Genomic DNA, 23,049 nt, shown 5'->3' with positions numbered 1-23,049 from the left:
ATGCAGGGGCAACTCTGTGGGCTGTGCTTTGAATCCAAGTTTGGTTGCTTTGCTGGCTGATGTAATTTTACCAGGAGCCTTGTGGTCAGTTTCTGTAGAGGGTTAATCATACTTCGTTATGTAGAGTATCTCAGGCTTTAATGACTCATTGACAAAGGTGGGGGCTATTAAGAGTGAGTCTGTTTCCTGTCTAAAAACATGTTCCTCCATTTCTTATCCAGGGAAATATAATATTCTGCCTTTTCAATATTTCCCAGATTTCATTTTTCTAGGAGAGGGGTGGGTTTTAACTTCCTACAGTATGATTCAAACTAGTTAATCAGTGTGCAAGTATACTGATTTTTAAAAAAGAATCTTTACAGTGAACAAGAGCATCAAAGTCCTTACAGCAATAACCAAAAGTGGCGAAACAGTGGTTGATAATACAAAAAAGAACTAGGCACGGATCTATATCATCTCAGTATTTGGTTTGACTTTCAAAAGTGCACGTATTACATGAATTGAAGCAATGAAACAAAATCAAAATGGAAGAATAAAATTTTTGAGATATCAAGAGTAATACTTTGTTGGCCGAACGTAAAGTGGACTTTTCAGTTCATCATAAACATTTTTTAAAAAAGGATCCATCCATCCATTTTCAGATAGAGAATACTCAGGAAACTCCTGCAAGGAAACTATTCCCCCAATAGAGGAACGATTATTTATAGGAACGATTATTTATTTATTTTTTTGATTTGTCAATCGTTTACAAAATAATAGGCACAACACAAGCAATACTATTGTCAAAAAAACTGACATCCGTCATTCATCTCTTTCGTTGGTATCATTGATTTCGATAGCCGACTTAACTTTCTCGCATAATCTCTTTATCAAGGAAATACACACTGCGCCGCTGCCTTATAAGGAGAATACGGCCACGCTGACTTCCGCTCTTTTCCGAAACTACAACCGCGCCTTCCTCTTTTTCCTCAACGATCATTTCCGGAGCAGGCGGGACTTCCTTCTTAACTCCTTCCCCCTCCCCCACCATATACACCTCTTCCGCTCTCCCCGCTTCCTCATCTTGCGAAACGGCCCCGAGCAGGAAGTGGGTGACGGCCTTATCCAATAGAGGAAGGCGATACAAGAGGGCTATCGGGGGGAAAGGAAGTCCCGCCTCTTCGTAGAGCGACTCAAGGAAAGAGAAGGCGGCGACTGCGGCCTTTTGGGGGGGAAACTTAAGAGGCGTTTGTGGCGGATTTAGAACCCCCGCCGAGCTTCGAAGTCGGCTGTGACCGTTTTTTAACGGTTCGTCTCTCGCAGATTCGGCATGACGTATCCGGCGTTTGGAGCGGTGAGTAAGGCAAACGGGAAGGCGCGGAGCCCGCCGAGCTGCTGCTGCTGCTGCTGCTTCTTTCCGTACTTAGTTTGGAAGGCTGGTTGCCCGTCTTTGGTTTTCAAAAGCCATTTTCGCTTTCTCGCCTTTTGTTGGTGGGTCTCCTCGCTTGGGTTCCCTCGCCCTCAGAGACTCCAGGTTCTATAAAATGTCTTCCTTCTTCCCCACAAACCCGACCGGTGCTTCTTTTCTCCCCTCCCCCCCCCCCCCCCCCCGTCTTTGACTGGGAAATGTTATGGCGGCCTACGAAGGGAATGGACTTACAATATCATTTTCCACCCAGTAGGGTTGCAGGAGGTGACTAGGTTGGGAGTAAATTGCAGATACCGTATATACATAGGCTGCACAGGTGGTCCTCGATTTATAACGGTTTTGCTGAGTGGCCAAACTTAACAAAAAAGGATGTTCTTTTTTGTATTTTAATTGAAAAGACAGTGACATGTCAGGATAATAATTACATATAAAGCAAAGCCAATGAAAAGTTAGTAGTAAATCATAACACACAAACTAGTAACTATAACAATAATATAATAGTAATTATTGTAGTATGACCAAAAAGAGTAAAGAAAAAGATCTTTAACTAAATTTCTACTTACATTAGCCGATTTACAATTTTTCCCTTACTATAGTCATAGTTTTATGCATCTTTATTTTCCATGCTAACAATTATTGACATTTGTAAACTTATTTTCTCTCTCATTTCTTCTACCCCTTGTCTCTATCCATTCATAAAATTTATTCCACGTCCAGTAACATTTTGAGTCTTCTTTATCTTTAATTTTTAAGGTTAATCTATCCATTTCGGCACAGTCCCAAATTTTCATAATTATATCCTCATCCAATGGTCCTCAACTTATAACGGTTCGCTTAGCGACCAAACTTAACAATGAAGAATGTTCAAACGTGTATCTTCCTCCATTACAGTGTAAAAGGTAATGGAGTTAAGCAAGTTAAGGAGTTCTCTGGGTAGTACCTTGACTTAACAACAATTCATTTAGTGACCATTCAAAGTTACGACAGCACTGGAAAAAAGTGACTTACAACCTGTTTTTCACGCGGGCACGTGATTTACATTTGGAGGCTGGACGACTGACTCACATTTATGATGGTTGCAGCATTCCAGGGTCATGTGAGATTGCCTTTTGACACTTTCTGATAAGCAAAGTTGATGGTGAAGCCAGATTCACTTAATAACTGTGGTGAATTCACTTAACAACTATGGCAAGAAAGATCGTAACATGGGGCAAAACCCCCTTAACTAATTTCTCACTTAGTAACATAAATTTTGGACTCCATTATGGTCATAAGAGTACCTGCATGAGCCTCTTCATTTTTATCCTAGGAAATAACCTTTTAAAAAACGCTTCTGTGCCTATTAGAATATTCTTTATTGGCCCAGCGTGTACCCACAAGGAATTTGTCTGCAAAGCATAAGCTTCAGTATACATACAAGCAACGAAGTGATAAATCATAAGATACAGGTAGCCCTCAACTTAAAACAGTTTGTTTAGTGAATGTTCAAAATTACAACGGCACTGAAAAACATGATGTACAACCATTTTTCATAGTTAACTACCTTTGCAGCATCCCCATCATTATGTGATCAAAATTCAGATGCTTGGTAACTGGTCCATACTTATGACCATTGTTGTGTCCCAAGGTCACGTGATCCCCTTTTGTGACCTCACAAGCAAAGTCAATGGGGAAGCCAGATTCATTTAACAACCAGATTATTAACTTAACAGCTGCAATGATTCACTTAATTGTGGCAAGAAAGGTCATAACATGGGGCAAAACTGACTTAAATGTTTCACTTAACAATTTTGGGCTCAATTGTGGTCCTACGTCAAGGACTACCTGTATAACCAACAAATTTATAGTCATACCGATAGAAGTAGAAAGGTGAGAAGGTGAGGTGATGTGTTTCTACAATATTCCAAACAATTTTCCTGCCTCATTTCTAAGGCTTCTAACAAACCCATTTTGAGTTTGTCAACATATCTGTGTTGTTCCCTTGACACCAGCAATATGGAAGCAATTTGCCATTTACCAAAATTATTTGGTGGTACGGAACTCTTAATTTAACGAAGAAAGTAATAATATAGGAAACTGATTATATACTAAGGAAAACAATGGAAGTATTTTTGAGTCAAGGTAACAAATCCATGCAGTTTTCTTGGTAGGAGAACGATAGGATTTGTAGTTATTATTTTCTGAGATATTTTATCAAGTTCCCAATCTAGCTTATAACTCTGGGATTTCTGAGTGGTCTTCTATCCAAGCATTTACTTGATATGGCCCTGTTCAGCTTTTTTTATAGTTATGTTGGTAATTTGCTGCCACATGTTGTATCCTCTGGGTATTGATCTAATGTTAAATGAAGGAACAGGGTTAGTACAGTTTTATTTGTATATTTTAAACATATTTTAACGTATTATTCTTAATATATTAAATACATTAAGACTTGTTTCCTGAAACAGGGAAACCAGGTTTTATCCTACATTGAAATGGGAAGAAAATTTGTTGTTATTACACTGATCATTTAAGAGTTTTAATATTTAAGATTTTTTTAATAATACAAAGATACAAAATATAAACAAGAAAAAAAAAGAAAATGCAAAAAGGAAAAAAAAGAGAAGGATAGCAAAAGGGGGAAAATACAGTGCATTCAGAAAGTATTCAGATACCTTTCACTTTTGTCAATTTTGTTATGCTGCAGCCTGATTCTACAGTTGTTGAAATTCATTTTTTCTCATTAATCTATACTCACTATCCCATAATGACAAAGTGAAAACAGAATTTTAGAAATTTCTGAAAGTTTCTTAAAAAGAAAAAAACCTGAAATATCACATTGGCATAAGTATTCAGACTCTTCACTCAGTACTTTGTTGAAGCACCTTTGGCAGCAATTACAGTCTCAAGAATTTTTGAATATGATGCAACAAGCTTTGCACATCTGGATTGGGGGATTTTCTGCAATTCTGCCTTGCACATCCTTGCAAGCTCAGTCAGGTTGGATGGTGAACATCGGTGGACAGCCATTTTCAGGTCCTTCGAGATATATTCACTAGGGTTCAAGTCAGGGTTCTGGCTGGACCACTCTAGCACATTCACAGAATTGTCTTTCAGACACTCCTGTGTTATCTTGGCTGTGTGCTTAGGATTGTTGTCATGTTGGAAAGTGAACCTTTGGCCCAGTATGAGTTTCTGAGTGCCATAAAACAAGTTTTCATTGGGGATATCCTTGTACTTTGCTGTATTCAGCTTTCCCTCAACCCTGACCAGTCTCCCAGTAACTGCTTCTGAAAAGTGCCCCATGGCATGGTGCTGCCACCATCATGCTTCACTATTGGGATGATATTCGGCAGGTTTCCTCCAGACATAAAATTTAGAATTGAGGCCAAACAGTTCAATGTTGGTTTCATCAGACCAGAGAATCTTGTTTCTCACAGTCTGGGAGTCCTGAGGTGCTTTTTTTTTTTTTTTGCAAACTCCAAGTGGGCTTTCATGTGTATTGCACTGAGAAGAGGCTTCCCTCGAGCCACTCTGCCCAAATTGGTGGAGGGCCGCAGTGATGGTTGTCCTTCTGGAACTCTGTCTCATCTCCACACAGGATCTTGGGAGCTCAGTCAGAGTGACCATCGGATTCTTGGTCATCTCTTTTATTAAGGCCCTTCTCCCCCAATTGCTCAGTTTGACAGGGCAACCAGCTCTTGGAAGAGTCCTGGTTGTGCCAAACCTCTTCCATTTGAGAATTATGGAGGCCACTGTGCTCTTAGGAAACTTCAGTGCAGCAGAAATTTTATTGTAGCCTTCCCCAGATCTGTGGCTTGCAATAATCTTGTCTCTGAAGCAGGCAGTTCCTTTGGCCTCATGGTTTTTGCCCTGCTACAGTCTGCCTTTGTCAGATGTGAGGCCTTCTATAGAGAGATGTGTGTGTGCCTTTTCAAATCATGTCCAATCAATTTAATTTATAGCTAGACTCCAATCAAGGTGTAGAAACATGTTCAACAATGACCAAGAGAACTGTGAAGCAAACAGTCTGAATTCTTATGCCAATGTGATATTTCAGTTCCTTTTGATAAATTTACAGAGATTTCTAAAATTCTGTTTTCACTTTGTCATTGTGGGGTACTGAGTGTAGAATATTGAGGGGGAAATGAATTTCAAAAACTGTAGAATCAGGCTGTAGCATAACATAATTGACAAAAGTGAAGGAAGTCTAGATACTTTCCGAATGTGCTGTATATAAAGAAAAAAATAGAAATATTCACTCTCCCTTTCTTCAAGACAAGTATAAGCATTTTCAATAGCCTAACACCTTCTCTAATATTTAAAAGATATGGAATAAAGAGTCTTTGGTTTTATCTATTGGCAAATATGGGTAGTCCTTGACTTACGACCGCAATTGAGCTCAAAATTTCCATTGCTAAGCAAGGCAGCTGTTAAATGAACTCAGTTTCCCCCATTGACTTTGCTTGTTGCAAGCTGGTTGTGAAATACACAAATGTGAACATGTGACTATAGGACACTGCAACAGTTGTAAATATCTGCTGGTTATGAAATGTTCAAATCTCAATAGCATGACTGCAGAAATTTTGCAATGATTGTAAGTACCTGTAAAGTTACTTTTTCAGTGTTGTCCTAATTTAGAATGATTGATAAACAGGAATATCATTAAGTGAGGACTAACTGTATTGTGAAAGCTATGTTTTATTATTATGTAACCAATATAATATATTAGTTACATAGTAATGAAACATAGCTTTCAAGCATGCTTCACTGGATTTTGAATATTTAAAAACTGATATTTTTATGTTATATTTGAGAGGGTGTTTTTGCACAGTTGGGGTATGTGTGCATACATGCTTTGTGCTAGGCTGATGAACATAGTAAAATATATCTCTTCTTTTTGTTAAAAGTATGGTGCTTACCATGGTCAGATGCCAATGCAAATGGCAGTGGGACAACCGGTCCCTAGAGGGGTACAAACTGCTGTAGCCCATGATGGATCTACTGGATATTCTGTTTATTCTGGTGCTTATGCTGGTGCTGCTGTTGATCCCTTGTGGGCATTCTTCAGTGCTACTGCTGGACAGGTAGGTCAGTTTAAGTAATTCTAAAGTTTTGAAAGACAGTCACTTTTTTTTCCTGCTGATCAGGGTTAGAAATATCCCATCATCTCAAGAGTTTTGTTTGGCAATGGATATATTGACAGTATTATTGGTATTGCACCCTTATAGATGACCCTATAGAATTGCTTGCCTGTAATTTTTTAATATGACTGGCCATAGAGCACAAGATAGCTTTTCATCTACAGCTACTACCATGTAGATTGCTAGCTTTTTAGGCTTGTTTCTAAAGTTTTATAGGTATTAAACAGCTCAATAGCAGAAAAGGAAATAACTTTTTCCCCATTTGTGACCAACATAATATCCAGCTGGACTGAGAGGAAGAATGGAGAAATTCACCTTCAACTAATCTTTTTTTTTGCATGGAATCCATAATCTACTTTTAAATGTAGATAAAGGCAGGCAATATAAAGCTACCTTCCTATGGTAACATTGTACTTTCTGTGTAAGAGGAATGGGGGGGGCTACTGTAAATTTGATTTTTGACCTCATTAATTGGACTATGATCTTCAGCCAATTTTATTTGTAGGGCTATCTGGCAACCTAGAATAGCTACAGTACATCAAAGTTTATATAATAAAAACTTAGTGAATCGGTTTTTAAGTGAATGTCCATCCAGTTTCAGTTTGGAAGAGGTCTGTACATTATATGTGATTAGGTATTGAGAAATACAGAAGCCATATCTGTATAATCTGGGCGAAAGGACTGGTTAAAAGGTTATAGTAAAGATTCATCAAAGGGCATATGCATGGCCCCACAGGTCATTGGTCTCTAGAGCGTTTTGGGAGTTATGATGCCAATTTGCATTCTCTCAAGAGTGTGGAACTGCAAAAGCAATATTCATGAAGAACTCCAGTTTCAGGTGAGTAGCTTTTCATTACATTTATTCTTCTGCTTGCATTTTATTTTTTATACTCTTTACAAAGAATGCCTTACAGTAGTAGTAAGGCATTTTCTTAACAAATCAGTTAGCGCCTCCACAATAAAAGCAATAGTAATATTGTATTTCTAGCAGTAAAAGAATTCATATCTCTGGCACAACCCATTTGATGCTATATTCCATTGGAGGAGTTGATAAGAGAGAAATTACCTGTGACCTGAGGCAGGGACCGTGTAAGAACTGCCTTCTTAAATAGTCTCCTTTGACCCTGAACGTTTTATCACCCGCAGAGAGTTTTTTTAATACTGAGCTAATTTGAACGGATTTAATGGTACTTTCTATTAAAATAGATTTTTTTTGTGTAGGATATTCTTTGATCCATTTTAGTTGCTTATTGACAAGAACAGTAAGCATTCATTTCAGCCAGTTCTAAATTCTGTTTGCTCTCTGATAGTCAGGGAGCTTATGGAGGTAAAGTTATTTATTGCCAGAATGGTGACAGTTATTTAAGTCTCTAAGCTTATGTGAATGTGATTCTAAGCTTATGCTGGCAAAGTAAATTTATATTGTAGAAAGCTGGAAAATACATGCAGTTCAACAATTGAGTATGACGCTTTTGGAAGCTAGGATTGTCTCTTACTTGTGATTAAATTGTGAAAGGAAATAGATGCCAGGATATTCTCTAACCTAAAAATAGATTCTGTTGATGAGTGCCTAAAGATAAAAAGAGTGGCCACATTGGATATTCATTCTCAGATAAACGCCTAATTTCAATTGTAAAATGCTGTCCTTACTAACATTTTCATGGAAGAAGAAATTAGTTTTAACTGTGAAAGTATGGCACAGTATTTGCTTTCCCTGTAGACTGCCTTCTGATACAGGACAGGAATAACAAGAAAGGCATTTCAGAACAACATTTGTTTCATTAGAGCAGCAACTGCTTGAAATAGTATCCAGTACAAGTGTGGGTCAATTAATTGCTTCTTTTCTCTACAGGCAGGGAATGAACCACACATTTTGTCTAGAAAGGTGACCAACTACTTCCTAAAGCAGATTTCTTTGTTATAGTTGTAAATGAAATGCAGTAATTTTTTTAATGTTCTCATTCTCAGCATTTCGCTAAATTCCACTAAACTCTTTTGGGCATGGTTCAAAATTCAATCTTGTGACTTTCATTTGAAGTTGTTAAGACAGACTTAGCAAAGAATAGCCAAAATGGAGTTGATAGTGTGAGCTACTAAGACCCCAAGAAGAATAGGGTTTTGGGTGGAAAAGATAATTTTCCAAGCAGTATAATTTCTTGGAATTATAAGGAATAGCGTATACATGTTTTTAAAAAGATTACTACCCAAAATAAGTTAGTATAGGCAGGTAGTATAATAATAGTTGTAAAAATATATATCTAAAAATAGATACAAAACAGTTTACATAGTGCACAGTTCTTAATCATATTTAGTACTTTTTCATCTCAAATATTGACTGCAACTAAAATCTACATGTAATCCTCGACTTACGGCCACAAACAAGCTCAAAATTTCTGTTGTTAAGTGAGACATTGGTTAAGTGAGTTTTGCCCCATTTTACAAACTTTCTTGCCATAGTTGTTAAATGAATTGGTGCAATTGTTAAATTGGTAACCTAGTTGTTAAGTGAGTCTGGTTTCCCCATTGACTCTGCTTGTCAGAAGGTTGCAAAAGGTTACATGACCCCGAGACACTGCAACCGTCATAAGTATGAACCAATTGCCAAGCATCTGAATTTTGATCACATGATCTTGGGGATGCTGCAAAGGTTGTGACTATGAAAAATGGTCATAAGTCACTCTTTTCGTTGCCGTTGTAACTTTGAACGGTCGCTAAATGAATGATTGTACGTCGAGGACTACCTGTACTAGGTGATCAATTTTTGCAAGTGAGGAAAACATGAAATACCATTGCTTTTTCATTTTTTTTCATTGCTTTACAGCAGGGTTTTCAAGCTCTGTATCTTGAGAGAAGTTTTTCTTTGCTGAACATGCTATATATCGGCTGTAGAATTCAACTGCATAGCAAAGGATTGTGCAGTGTGTTCTGGAATAACATATTCTCAGGATCAACCTATATGGTTTTGAATAAATGGGCTGGCATTCTAAGCACAATTGCAAGATCTGTTTAATGTAGCCTAACATCCTCAGATGTAAAATGCTGACAATTGAACAGAGCATAGCCTAGAGAATAACCCCAGCGTTCTATTGCAACTTCTTCTACAGTTCTAGAGGAGAAGTTTAATAGCATAGATAGTACAGTAACCTATATTTTTTTTGGGGGGGGGGGTTCGTGGAAGGAATAATGTGACTGATTATATTGAAGATTACATGATCAGTTTCTAAGGAATTCGGGAGTTTTCCAGAACATAGTTTGAAAACCACTGCTCTAAAGTAGCTATCTGGAACAGGGAGTTTTTCTGTGTTTTTAGTTTTTCATAAGTAGGATCGTCATTGCTGACTTCCATATTTTTCTTAATTCTCAACTGTAATATTTTAGTAAATTTAGTTTTTTATAGGAGGAATAAACATTCACTCCTGAAGTACCAGTCAAATAAGCACAATGTCATCTGCCATATAGCAAGACCAGTGGGGTGATGGAAGCGTGGGCCTTTGACACTCAAAAGAACTGATCAGGTAGAAACTTGCAGTAACATGGGCATTGTTTTTGGAGGGGAGGGTAAAGAAAGGCAGTGAAACAGTTTCTGAGTGTTCTTGCATTATGAACTGACGATGAGACTCAGAAATGTCGAAATCAAGATTCATTTAATCTTTTCCTTGTGCCCTGTGAACTTATCCAGTGAAAATCCTTTTGCTTTGGTGGTAAATGCAAAAGTATGTTTGTGTTTTGTACAATCATTATGAACAATACCCTTAATTACATAGGTCTAGTAGAAAATATGTACTGAATACGTACTGAATTTTTGTCAATATGAGTAATATTTTCTTTCTTTCTATGGAGAACTTTATATCAGCATGATCCTATTTTTTTTAACTAGCCGGGAAAATGATATGCCCGTTCAGTTTGGAAAAACACTTCTGGGAAACCTCTGAGAAGTCTATACATGATTCCCATGTTAGATTAAGGAATTTTGCTTAAGGCCAAATCAAGCAACAGGATTTTCAATATCCACCATTCCTTATGCTTTCATTGGCAAAGCTCACAATTTTTTTTTAAATCATTGCTGCAAAATTAACTTGGAGGTTAATAAGATATATTTAGATTGCTCACTTTTATGTTGTAATATATTTTAAGAAGCCTTTTTTGTCATTTTAGCAAGATAATGCATCATAATGCAATGGCACGGTAGCTGAAAGGCTGCATTTCATGTCTTTTTGAATGAATATTCTCCCATGTGAGAATTTGCAGTTGCTCAAACAGATAGCAAATTGACATGGATATCGAGGTAGCTTGACAAATTAATTTAAAGGCTTTCATTATAGAGATTATTTTGTTTGGATGAGCTTTATGTTTGTATTTTATAATTGGATATGGATTTAACTTTAAGCTTATGAATTGTTGGATTTGTATATTTTTGTATAGAGCTGGATTTGAACTAACCTGAGAAACTCTGTAGGATGTGCCTGGAATGAAGAAATAGGGAGAGAAGTTTTTTGTTTATTTTAAATGGTTTGTCTCATAATTTGCAAAGCTTGCACATAAAACAGTTTTTTTTTAAGTTCAACATTTGTGAAAACTAATTTTTATGATCTGTCCTATTTGTAAGATGTCACAAATGACGAAGTTATAGTTTATTTTGTGATTTTGAAAACATGTCCCTTGTGATTTACTTATGTAAAATAACTAGTATAGCAAATATATAGTTGAGGTACATTTGTGAAGTATGTTAATTGTATAGAATGCATGAATACTTGATTTTCTATTACCAGTTTTGCTAATCCCTTGAACCTCAAATTTGTACGCATTCATTTTACAGAATGGTGAAGTGGATGCAGAAGAACTCCAGAGATGTCTAACACAATCTGGAATCAGTGGAACATATTCTCGTAAGATTGTCATTACATTTATTATTCTGTACCTGTAATTGTTTTGTCTGGACACAGTGGCTCAGACGCTGAGCTTGTCCATCAGAAAGGTCAGCAGTTCAGCAGTTTTAATCCCTATTGTCACGTAACGGAATGAACTCCCATTACTTGTCCTAGCTTCTGCCAACCTAGTAGTTCCAAAGCATGTAAAAATGTAAGTAGAAAAATAGGAACCACCTTTGGTGAGAAGTTAACAGCACTCCATGTGCCTTCGGCGTTTAGTCATGCCAGCCACGTGACCACAGAGACGTCTTCGGACATTGCTGGCTCTTCAGTTTAGAAACAGAGATAAGCACTGCCCCCTAGAGTCAGGAATGACTAGCACGCATATCCGGGGGAACCTTTACCTTCACTGATCCTTTTTTCATCTGTAATGGAGAACTCAATTTTTGTCTCCAGAGACCATATTTGGGGATAATTTGATGGATTTACCTTCAGATGTTTTGCCAGTGACAACTCAATGATGTCCCCAAGTCAAGCAGGATCCAAATAGTGGAATAATTTCCCCCTAGTTTTGAAATGCATTGAAGAGAGAAGGTGCACACATATTTTTAACCTCTGTTGAAAATAAATTAGTATGCTTATTTATAAAGGCAGGTGGAGGATCCTTTCAAAGTTATAAAAATTAATCTAAGTTCTCTATGTAATCTGTGTTGCTCATTCCTCATTTTTTTACATATTGCCTCTTAGTTCATTTGCTGTTTACTGACTGCATGTAGTAAAAGAAAGATGATAGTGAATTCAAGTTGAACTTTCCCATCAAAAGGAAAACAAACAAGCAAAAAAAAATACTGGTTTTGTTCCTTTGCTAATCTAAGATTACCAGCAATAATTGAAATTATTCTTGAACATGGCCTCTTAATTAGGTCATATGATACACTTATATATGTGCGCATGTATCTATATAGATAGTCCTTGATCTGTGACCACAATGGAGCACAAAATTTCTGTTGCTAAGCAAGTCAGTTGTTAAGTGGGTTTTACCCCATTTTATGACCTTTCTTGCCACAGTTGTTAAGAGAAAATCACTGCAGTTGTTAATAACATGGTTCTTAAGTGAATCTGGCTTCCCCATTGACTTTGCTTATCATAAGGTCGCAAAAGGGGATCACATGACCCCGGGACATTGCAGCCATCATAAATATGAGTCAGTTGCCAAGCGGCTGAATTTTGATCACATGACCATGGGGATGTGGCAACTGTCCTAAGTGTGAAACATGGTCATTGGTCACTTTTTTCAGTACCGTTGCAACTTTGAAGGGTCACTAAATGAACTGTTGAAAGTTGATAACTACCTGTATAAGTTAACATTTATCTCTGTCGGAAGCCACATTCTTAAAAAAAGGAAGGTTCAGAACAAAAGCGATATTTGTTATGCTACCCAACTTCCAATGACTTTGGCAGCAGTACTTATGGTTAATTCAATTAATATTAAACATTTTCCTTACATTCATTTTCCTGTAATTACATTACAAGATCTTTAAACTAATATAAAATTAATCTTCCACTTGCACATACCAAACATGCTGTTATGTATACCAACTTTTATGCATAGAAACACATATCCCTTCTCCACTCCTTTAAACAGAAAGAGCAAATGAAAAGCAAAGCACAGCATGATAGATATAGGGTGAATGGAAGGAACAGGGAAGAGAAAAAAAACTAGGCTGATTATGTGCAATGTGATCAAGGAGGGATGTCTAGCATAGGGAAAAGATAGAAGCCATATTCAGACATTATAAGTGTTATTTCTTGAGCAACAGAATACCTCACCTCTCTGTTAATACTTCTAGTGAATTTTAATCTCTTTGTATAATACATGAAGGGTAACTGGCTCTCCTTGTAGTAGTATTCTTGACTTGGCTTCCAAATGTCACCTTTCCCCTCTTAACTACCATTCCATCTAGGAAAACTGTGTGAACAGAGCCTTAAGTCCAGCTGAGAAATCAGATTTCAATTGGTGCTCTGTTCTCAACAAGTTGATTGCTACATTCAGAAGGTTTTAATGGTAATCCTTTAAATGAGATTTGCTGTTCCTGTTTTGAGCACTAACGGTTACAACTGAAATGGATGCGATGCTTTAGAATTAATACTTTGTTTGCAATTTCAGCATTCAGCTTGGAGACCTGCAGAATTATGATATCGATGTTAGATGTATCCTTTTAAATTCAGCTAAATATGTAGCTGAATTGTCTGTTTCCAGATGTCTTTTTTTAAAGTAAGTTCCACTGAATTTAATGGAGCTTATTTCTCCAGTTCCATAATCAGTGTCTCTTGAAAAACATCAGTATGTAATGCAGATGAGAGTATGTATTAAGAAAGTTTGAATCACAGAGCAAGTGGAATAATATCAAACGAGGAACAAGCATCAGGCTTCCTTCCAAAGTCTCTTCCTTGTCTTCATCCTGCTTAGCTGGAAACACAATTGCTAGTTTTAGAAATTTATCAAGATTTACAGGTGACAAAGTATGTCTGATGCCAGTCTTCAAATTGAGTTCTAAGTTGGGCAGTGTGTCATGGAATTTAAAACAATAACTTTGGGTTAAATAATTTAGGATACATTTTTATTTGTTGCCTGAGGTGCAGGTCACCTGATGGAGACTGTAATTCTGTACATAAAGGAATAGAAATGGCAGGATCCATCTGATTTTACTAAAGAACATGTAAGAAATTTAATTGGTTCATTTAATGATTAAAATATATGCAACTAGCTTTTCTGGTTGCATATATTCTTAACCGGTCCCATTAAAGATTCATTTGTACTTGTCCTATTTTAGATTACGATCAGTCTTTTATTTGCAGCCCACTGACAACAATGCAGAAAGCAGCTTAGAAGGAATGTCATGTTACAGTGCAATCATGAAACAGTTATCAGTTGTCAAAAGAGCTAAACAAAGTAGGAAAATGTGTCTTAGTGTTTTTACACATTAATGATACAGGGATACAGAGAGGTCAGGCTAGAAATTATGACCCCTTCTAATTTTGCGGGACTACGGCTTTTACCAAATGGATGCATGAAGTTTACAGGGGGCTCACTTGTTTTTCTTATTTTATCAAAACAAATGGAAATTATGTTACACATTCAGTCAAGTTTTTCAACTAAACTTCAGTGGCACAATAGGCTGCAAAAAGGGCTTAGGTTCACATTGAAAGCTATATGTTGTCTATCCTGATTTTAGGGACTCTGTAAAATGTTAGAAGTTACATAATTAAATACATTTCTGCATATGTGAAATGTGAGATCTGAGCTACCTCACATTGATTTTAAAATAAATATGTAGGAAATCTCTTTTCCAATTCAGATTGCTTCCAGCTTCATAAATAATAGATTCCCAGGGTGGTGTTGTTGTTGTTGTTGTTGTTACAATTCCTCTTTTAAAGGAAGGACTTATATATGTCATCAATTGAAGTCCAAGTAGGAACCCCAAATAATTTTTGTACTGTATTTATATATGCCCAGCAGGTGGCAACAGTAAGCTATCCTTTGATGCTTTCAAGAATGGTTAGTACTTAAATGCATGACTGTAACAGACTGTAAGTGAAATTCCAGAATTGAAAAATACATCCTAAGGGAAGACAGTGGCAAACTGCTTTCATAATATTGCTTAAGAAAATTAGAGGTATTGCTATTGGCACCAAAGTCAAGCTTAATTTGAAAATTGCTTAGATACCAATGTTAAAAGGTGTAGATTGATAAGGTATTGTTTTCTAAAAGAGCAAAGTAAGAAGAAAATGGGGTGTGGTTTTTTGGGCTAAATAATTTTTATGACTTATCTGTTTAAAACATGAGCAAAATTGGAGCACAAGTGTGCAGAACAGTAACAGAATGCATACAAGTAAAACATTTATCTTTTTTGTTCTTTTAATCACCTGTCCACAAGCTGGTATGCTTCTTAACACATAACGCTAGAGACAGAATACTGGAAAAATGGGCTATAATGAATTTAAAGAACTTTGGACAGCTCTCAGTGCTTGGAAACACAATTTCATGTTGGTTGATCAAGACCGAAGTGGAACTGTGGAATTTCATGTGCTGACTCAAGTTATTGTAGCTATGGGTAAGTAAAACTGATTTAGAAATCTAACTTACACAGGTAAGCCAGAGTTTTCTGCATTCAAATCTAGTGCTAGTTATCTAATTTAGGTTAGAAATTTATGGATTGTATTCCTTTTCCTACATCTGGGAAAGTTAGACTTTTGTAATTGCACAATAGAGCAATATAGTACTCTTCTTAAGGGGTAGTCTTAACAAATTACCTTAACTTGCTCCATTTTATTCACTGTATCTTTGTTGAACTTCTATCTCAGATTGGTTATGACTACTGTAAATGATTTATGAATACCCAAATATTGGCAAAATTCTCCTAAGCTTTCTCTCCTGAAAGTGTGTTTTTCTTTCTAACTACTTATCTAGGATACAGACTAAGTCCACAGACTTTAATTGCTATTGTAAAACGTTACAGCAAGAATGGCAGAATTTCTTTTGATGACTATGTGGCTTGCTGTGTGAAGCTTCGTGCTTTAACAGGTAAGTGTTGGATTTGTATAATATATTCTGATTTTACAAAGCAAGCATTCACTGCTTGGATATAGACCAGTTTGCATAAGTAGAACATATTTGCTTAGAAGAAGCTTTGAAAATTTCTTCTATTTTTTCTTCTTGCAACAAATTTCTTTAGCCATTATGTGTAATTCCAAAGGCTTTTTTCTTACTGAAAGTGGGAGTACTCTCAAACAGTTGTCAACTTAAAAATCAAGCCTCATTTCAAAGTCCCAATGCTTTGATTTGTACTATTGACAAGATGGCAAACATTATTCTTTAAATTACTTTAGCCTTACAGTACAGTGAACATGGCAAAATATTTTACAGAGTGGCCTTATCTGGAGTCTGGTGTAATTCCATTGTATTGCTGGCGATTTTATAGAATGTGCTATTGTCTGATGACTGTAAAAATAAATGGATAATGGACATTATGTATTATGGTTGTGCTTTACTATTTTAAAATATACCACATAGATATTTTGTGTGTATATCTAAACAAGTTCAGAATTTTTATAATATAAATCTGCAAATCTTTTTTTTAAAGATTTCTTCAGAAGAAGAGACAGCATGCAACAGGGCATTGTGAATCTTCTGTATGATGATGTAAGTAACAATACTGTTAATTGGTAATAAAAATGTTTTTAACTAGAATTGTCTTTCTTACATTTCCTTTTATAATCCCACTCCCATTATACTCGAGAATATTTTAGGAAATGACATCTCAAGATAGTGCTGTACCTCCTCTTGAGATCTCAAACAGATGGCAGTTCCTTTAATTCTTCACTGGGTTCTTGATTTTTCATGTTCATTATTTATTTGCTTATGCAGGATTTCATTTGATACCTTCCACAGCTTACAGATTGTTTTGGTCCCCATTTGTACCACATGGTGTGACTCCCATCTCATTTTTCCATTGGTTTTCAGTCCTTGTTTTTTTTTTCCTTTTATCATAGTTGTTTATTTTTTCCCTTTATTTATTAATCTCCTTAACTTGCAGTTGTTAGCTTGGTTTCAGAAAACCTAACCTGAACCTAAGGGCCCCATTTGATGAATACCAGTCTTGTGGGTGCAAACCTAGCTCTTGACTAGGCATAAATGCAGTTTGTTTGCTTTGCCATCATTCTTCTAGTTGGCAGGCCACTCTCCTAGAAGAATTGGGAGGCAGCTTTTTAGAGGTGGCAAACTAGCTGCTTCATTTCTCCCATTCCTCCTAATGTGTTCCAGAAATTGTCTGATGACTGTCCTGTCTTTGAGAAATCAATCAAATTCTCCATGTTGACAGAAGATTCATACATATCTGCTATCCCATTAATGGCCTTTCCCCCTCATTTATTCAGACAATGCAGTAGTGGTTTGCAAAGAATTTGCTGTTACTCAGGAGTTCTTTGCACCTCTTGGAAAATTATATGCCTTGCTCCAGCTGATTTTATTTGTTTTGGACAATATAGAGCCGAGGTGGCGCAGTGGTTAAATGCAGCACTGCAGGCTACTTCAGCTGACTGCAGTTCTGCAGTTCAGCTGTTCAAATCTCACCGGCTCAGGGTTGACTCAGCCTTCCATCCTTCCGAGGTGGGTAAATGAGGACCCGGATTGTTGTTGGGGGCGATATGCTGACTCTGTAAACCGCTTAGAGAGGGCTGAAAGCCCTATGAAGCGGTATATAAGTCTAACTGTAAAAATTGATTCTGGGAAGAGTAGCAATGTTAATTGGATTTTCTCCATTTATATACCATCTGCCTATCCATGGACTGATGGACCCTAAAACCCTTAGCAACAGATTTGTAGCCTTGTCTTGCAGAGATTGTTAAATCAGGGCATGATTCACTTTCACTAATGTCATGAAGAACAGACTCCAGAGATGGAAATCAGTGTGTCTGTTCTTAGAGGAAGCATCAGCCTCATACCCTTAAGTGAACTAGTTATCCTAGGCTTTAGATAGTTTCAGCTAACAATTACTGTCTTTATTAAGCACACGTACAATATGGATATTGTACTATATCAAGTGATGGCAAACCTTTTCGGGACCAAGTGCCCAAACTGGAAAGCGCATGCATGTGCGCCCACCAGAGCACTGGAAACCCAAAGACCACCTGACTGGCATGTGCATGCCTGTTTTTCGGCTGTTTTCAGGGCCACTTTTTGGGCCATTTTCAGGCTGGTTTTGGGCTAGAAATGGCCAGAAAAACGTCTGGAAAATGACCCTGAACACGGACTTGGTTTTTCAGCCATTTTCAGGCTGTTTTCCAGTGCTCCGGAAATGGAAACCAGAAGAGCAGCTGGTGGCAGTGTGCATGCCCATAGAGAGGGCTCTGTGTGCCACTTCTGGTACGCATGCCATAGGTTTGCCATCACGATACTATATTGTTTTGTGTGCTGTTTAATCAGATTTCCATTAATAGAACAAAGACGAAGCTGTGATCACACTACTGTAAAACTAAAAGGTTTATGAACTTAAAATTTCTCATCATGCCTTGTAGCCAGCTTTTCCTTTTCTCTTTTCTTGGGTGGTATTCATTTTTGCTGTAACCAGTTGATAAAGCGCTATGAAAGGCCTACTGCTTTGGACTTAGAGCATCTCTTTTGTTCTTTTTGATAAAATCAACAGACTTTGAACCTATAACTACTTCCATGTCGTGGAAACCGCTCTGTTTTCTCTGTCTGAGTTCGGCTTTTGTAGAAAGATAAAGTGCACTGAAACAGAAAATGTTACGTGCGACTGTCAAGATCAAAGTTTTTTTTTCCCTCTTGGTAGTGATCTGTCAGCTTCCCAGTTGTAGGCACTTTAAGAGAAAGGGAAAAACAGCTTAAAACTCCGTAGAATCACCTGCGATCTGGCACATAGGTTTCAAAAGAAAGAAGTAGAAAAGAAACCACAGAAAGGTGATGGGATGGGGAGTGGTTTCTCCAGGTCGGCAGGCGAATCCACAGTAAAGAAGAACCAGGAAGGAGCTTGAGGCAGCTGAAAACAAAAAAGAACCTGCAGAATAGAGCCAGCAGAAAGAAAATACAACCCTGGACTCTAGACAGTGGCAATTTACTTTGAAACATATAATCAAAATAGTCATGAGTAAAACTTGCATTTATACAAAATTATTTTTTCTCTGAAACATTTAGCACAAGCTTCAGAATTTCTTTCAATTCTTAATTATTTGATAGATACATTTTGGATCATATGCAAATAATAGGAATGAGGGGATTAGGATGGTAAGTACCCCCCACCAACTCTATTAAATTTGTTTTTGTTTTTCAGTTCTTGCAGTGCACCATGACTATCTGAGTGCCGGCTGTGGATGAAAAGTCCCATGCTTAACTTCACCTACGTAGAATTGCTGTGAAAGCAAGGCTGTCATTGATTTTCCATATTTCTGCCTGCTAATGTACCATTTTTGACCTTTAATGTGTAGTTTGAAATAAATAAGTATACAGGTTGTACAGTAATTGTTAGAGGTGTCATTCTTTTACATGTGGATGATAGTCTTTTTTTTTCTATTTGGGGTTACGGTCTTAGGATGGATAAAAGGAAACAATCACCTTTCATGTAATGATTACAAACAGGGCAGGCTGCATCTTGTGAAATTGTAAATGCCTAAGAAAACAGGAAGCCATGAATTGGTGGCTGTCAAAAAGTATGTATAAACATTTGTATATTTCTTCTGAAGTTTGATAAATAATTTGAATGCAAACTAGAAGAATGTGTTCATAGTAAAGATTATACTCTATGGTAATAAAACATAATCTTCTGAGTGGTTTATCCTCTTGACCAGGGGTCCCCAACCCTCAGGCATACTGGTCCGTGGACGGTTAAGAACTGGTCCGTGCAAGCGGGTGAGAGAAGCTTTATTTGTGCATGCGTGGGATCTAGGTTGTGTGCGAAACCACCACCCCGCCCACCCCGGTCCGTGGAAAAATTGACTTTCATGAAACTGGTTCCAGAAAGATTGGGGACCACTGCTCTTGATGTAATCTTCAAAAGAATACAGGTGACTTTATGGAGTTGACATTTTCCAGATGAAGCGTTGATCGTCTAGAAAGGTAAAAGAATGGGGGCATTTGCAACTGGCTCATAATTATCACCTAGAATGCCAAGAGCAGGTGAAGAATCCATGAAACACATGCCTATGTTGATGCTTTCTCTGCTTTACTGCACTGTGGTTACTGCCTGAAAATAGAATTGTAGATGTGGTGGGAAGCTGTTAAAATAACACAGCTTCTCATATTGTAATAATTACATGCCAGTTGAATAGCATCAGCAGATCTCTTGCTCTCCTCCAACTCTCTGCAAGTGGTATTAGATAAACAGGGCCTGTGGCAAACCATTCCTTTATATGTTTTTTTAAATACAGCGGCTGCTGTTTTCTATCCATTTATAATTTGTACATTGTAAGGAAATGTCAAGGTTAGAATTTGTAGATAATGGTCTTGGTTTACCGGCTTGGTTATTGCCATGTTTTGCAGATTTAAACATTTTCTTTCTGCGTAGACATCTCATTATACATTGTGGATGAATCATAAAAGCCTTGCTTATAGTGAGCTGTTGGATATGTTCTGCTGCCAAAGGAAATAGAATTAAGTCCAGGTAGTGTTTCACGATTAACCTAGCAAGTGGGTGCATTTGTTGCAATATTCCCCCGTGTTGCCATTTCTTGGTATATCGAATAGCATGATGCAGCTGTGTGATCTGAGCACTTGGTAAGAGGAAGATATATTTGCATCACATCAGAGTTCGGTCTCACAACTAAAATGTAAGAAGTCATTTTGTTGAATATTGCAGTAAGCTGTACTCTTGCTAAGAAAGATAGTTTTTAGCCTGGAGACAACAATGCATCTGTGAAACATTTCAGTTATTTGTGTCATCCTGCACCTCCCTCTATAATTATGCCATTATATTTATCTCCTTTAAAATGGCTTTTACGTTATATTTGAATTTCTGTAACAGTGGTGATATCAAATCAAAAGTTTTTGAAATCATTGACACTATTCACGTGGAAATTTTGTGTTCACCATTGTCAAGTAATAGCTGTAGATTATTTGCAATCTTCTATAGAGATTTTGTACCTTTTGAAATGGATGCTGTTCTAACTGTAAAAATGTTCTTGTTCTATTTTCAGTGCCATTCCAGGCAATTGTTTGAAAATAAAGTTAGAGCTTGCTTTGTATTTTTTTCTTTCCTAAAATAAGTACATATGAGCTCATATTCGTGAGTGCTACAGTAATTTTACGGGTTCTCTAGTATTTCATATTCCAACCTCTAAGGTGAGATGTGGGTGTGGATGCGTGCAATAGATTCGATAAGGGTGAGAGAAACCCTGCTGTGGCAGTGCTCTTTGAATCTTGCATGTTCCAACCACGGGTGTAGAATTTTAGCATATGCAGAGAGAAAATGGGCCATCTTTCTCACAATTCTTAGTTATAAACGTTCACACTTCTTCCCTTAAATGTAATGCTGCCTTGATGACTGAGGCATCTTTTAACAATAGGCCTATCCCCAGTGAAAAGCGAGGTGGTTTGCAGGGGCCATCCGGTATACCTAACAGTATTTATAGTTCCTGAGGTAATTGTAAGGATTAAATTGTCAACGCTGCAAACCATACAACATAGTATAAGATTGAAAGGTTTAGGTTTAGGTAGTTTATTTATATGCCGCCCTTTTCCCTGGGGGGACTCAGGGCAGCTCACAGTTCAGACGGAAGGGAAAACAAACAGATTAAACACATAAAACAGTACATTGTTAAAAGCACAACATTCATACAATTCGGGTGGGGTTTAGGTCTTTAGCCCCAGGCCTGTCGGGACAGCCAGGTTTTAAGGGCTATGCGGAAGGTCTGGAGGGTGATGAGGGTATGAATCTCCACGGGGAGTTCGTTCCATAGGGTCGGAGCTGCCACCGAGAAGGCTCTCCTCCGCGTGGTTGCCAGTCGGCATTGACTGGCTGATGGAACTCGGAGGAGGCCTAATCTATGGGATCTAATTGGTCGAGTGGAGGTAATTGGCAGTAGGCGGTCTCTCAAGTACCCAGATCCACTACCATGAAGGGCTTTGTAGGTGACAAGTAGCACCTTGAAGCATACCCGGAGATCGACAGGTAGCCAGCGCAGCTCGCGGAGGAGAGGTGTTATGTGGGTGAAACGAGGTGCATCCACAATCGCTCGCGCAGCCGCATTCTGGACTAGCTGAAGTCGCCGAATACTCTTCAAAGAATTTATGGGAGAGAAGGGGGAAAACTAAAAATTGATAAGTTGGGGAGGGCATGACATTCTGGGTATGAGATAGTGTGATTACACGAATCCCATCACTTCCCTGCACTTTTGGAGATTTCTGTTGTTTTGCCACTGGAGGATGGTATTTGCCAGTTCTGCCTCCTCTTGTGCCCTTGGTTCTCTGTACCACCTGCCACACTGTTTGATATATTCAAGGTTTGGTGTATAAGTTACAATGCTTAGGTTTAAATTGGGACCACCTGTGCACTATAGTGATGATGTTCACTCAACATATAAGCCAGAATTAAAACTTTTCTCTTTAGGGTAATACTATGAACTCTGTCAGTCTTCTATGCTGTTATGGGCCACTTAAAGGTCAAAACTTTACAACTCCATAAAAAAAAAGTAACCTTCCAATATTGTTGGATTGTAGCTCCCACTGTTCTCACAATAGAAATGCTTGCTGGAATTGATCACAATTGAGTTCCACAATTTTTCCTGGATTCCTAATGACTTACCTTGTCCATCACCAACTCTTCTATAACCATATGTGTTTTAAAACCTTGTTCATTACACTGATAATCCCAATGCCTTTGAACTGCAACAACTCAAAGCATTTCTTTACCATAGCCACACAGGTTGGATGTTCCTAATAAAACAATGTTTGGAAGGTCTATGGCAGGCGGTACACCCCGGTATGGGCATATCAGAGCCTACCCGGAGCACTGGGTACCGTTTCAGTATGGTGCTCTCCGGAGGGCCCACCCACCTGCCCATGTTCCTTACCTGTCTTTAAACTCTTCGATGCTTACGCGCACAGCACGTACAGCACCTGCGTGACGCTCTGTCAAGC

The 23,049-nt window shown here is 37.7% G+C and overlaps 1 protein-coding gene across 2 annotated transcripts; it reads left to right on the top strand.

Annotated features, from left to right (window-relative positions):
• The first annotated feature begins 1,135 nt into the window (after positions 1-1,135).
• GCA (grancalcin) lies at positions 1,136-21,153 on the top strand. 2 transcript variants are annotated; one of them, XM_032215540.1, is made up of 8 exons: positions 1,136-1,333; positions 6,298-6,474; positions 11,348-11,417; positions 13,567-13,610; positions 15,367-15,514; positions 15,871-15,984; positions 16,544-16,602; positions 19,250-21,148. In XM_032215540.1, exons 1-8 carry the CDS (start codon positions 1,310-1,312, stop codon positions 19,274-19,276), a joined length of 663 nt encoding a protein of 220 aa, XP_032071431.1. In that variant the 5' UTR covers positions 1,136-1,309; the 3' UTR covers positions 19,277-21,148. The 2 variants fall into 2 exon arrangements, with proteins under 2 accessions (XP_032071431.1, XP_032071440.1); XM_032215549.1 differs by lacking the exon at positions 1,136-1,333 and adding an exon at positions 7,268-7,369 and having other exon boundaries at positions 6,387-6,474; positions 19,250-21,153.
• The last annotated feature ends 1,896 nt before the right edge of the window (positions 21,154-23,049 follow it).

The sequence above is a fragment of the Thamnophis elegans genome, chromosome 1 (genome assembly GCF_009769535.1).
Source record: "Thamnophis elegans isolate rThaEle1 chromosome 1, rThaEle1.pri, whole genome shotgun sequence".
NCBI lineage: Eukaryota > Metazoa > Chordata > Lepidosauria > Squamata > Colubridae > Thamnophis > Thamnophis elegans.
This window is presented reverse-complemented; position numbering and strand designations above follow the sequence as displayed.

Excerpts from the sequence above, each read along its gene's own strand:
- GCA (XM_032215540.1), top strand. The coding sequence starts at position 1,310 with ATGACGTATCCGGCGTTTGGAGCG. Across the intron at positions 1,334-6,297 it reads CGTATCCGGCGTTTGGAGCG|TATGGTGCTTACCATGGTCA; the intron begins GTGAGTAAGGCA and ends TTTTGTTAAAAG. Across the intron at positions 15,515-15,870 it reads TCAAGTTATTGTAGCTATGG|GATACAGACTAAGTCCACAG; the intron begins GTAAGTAAAACT and ends CTACTTATCTAG.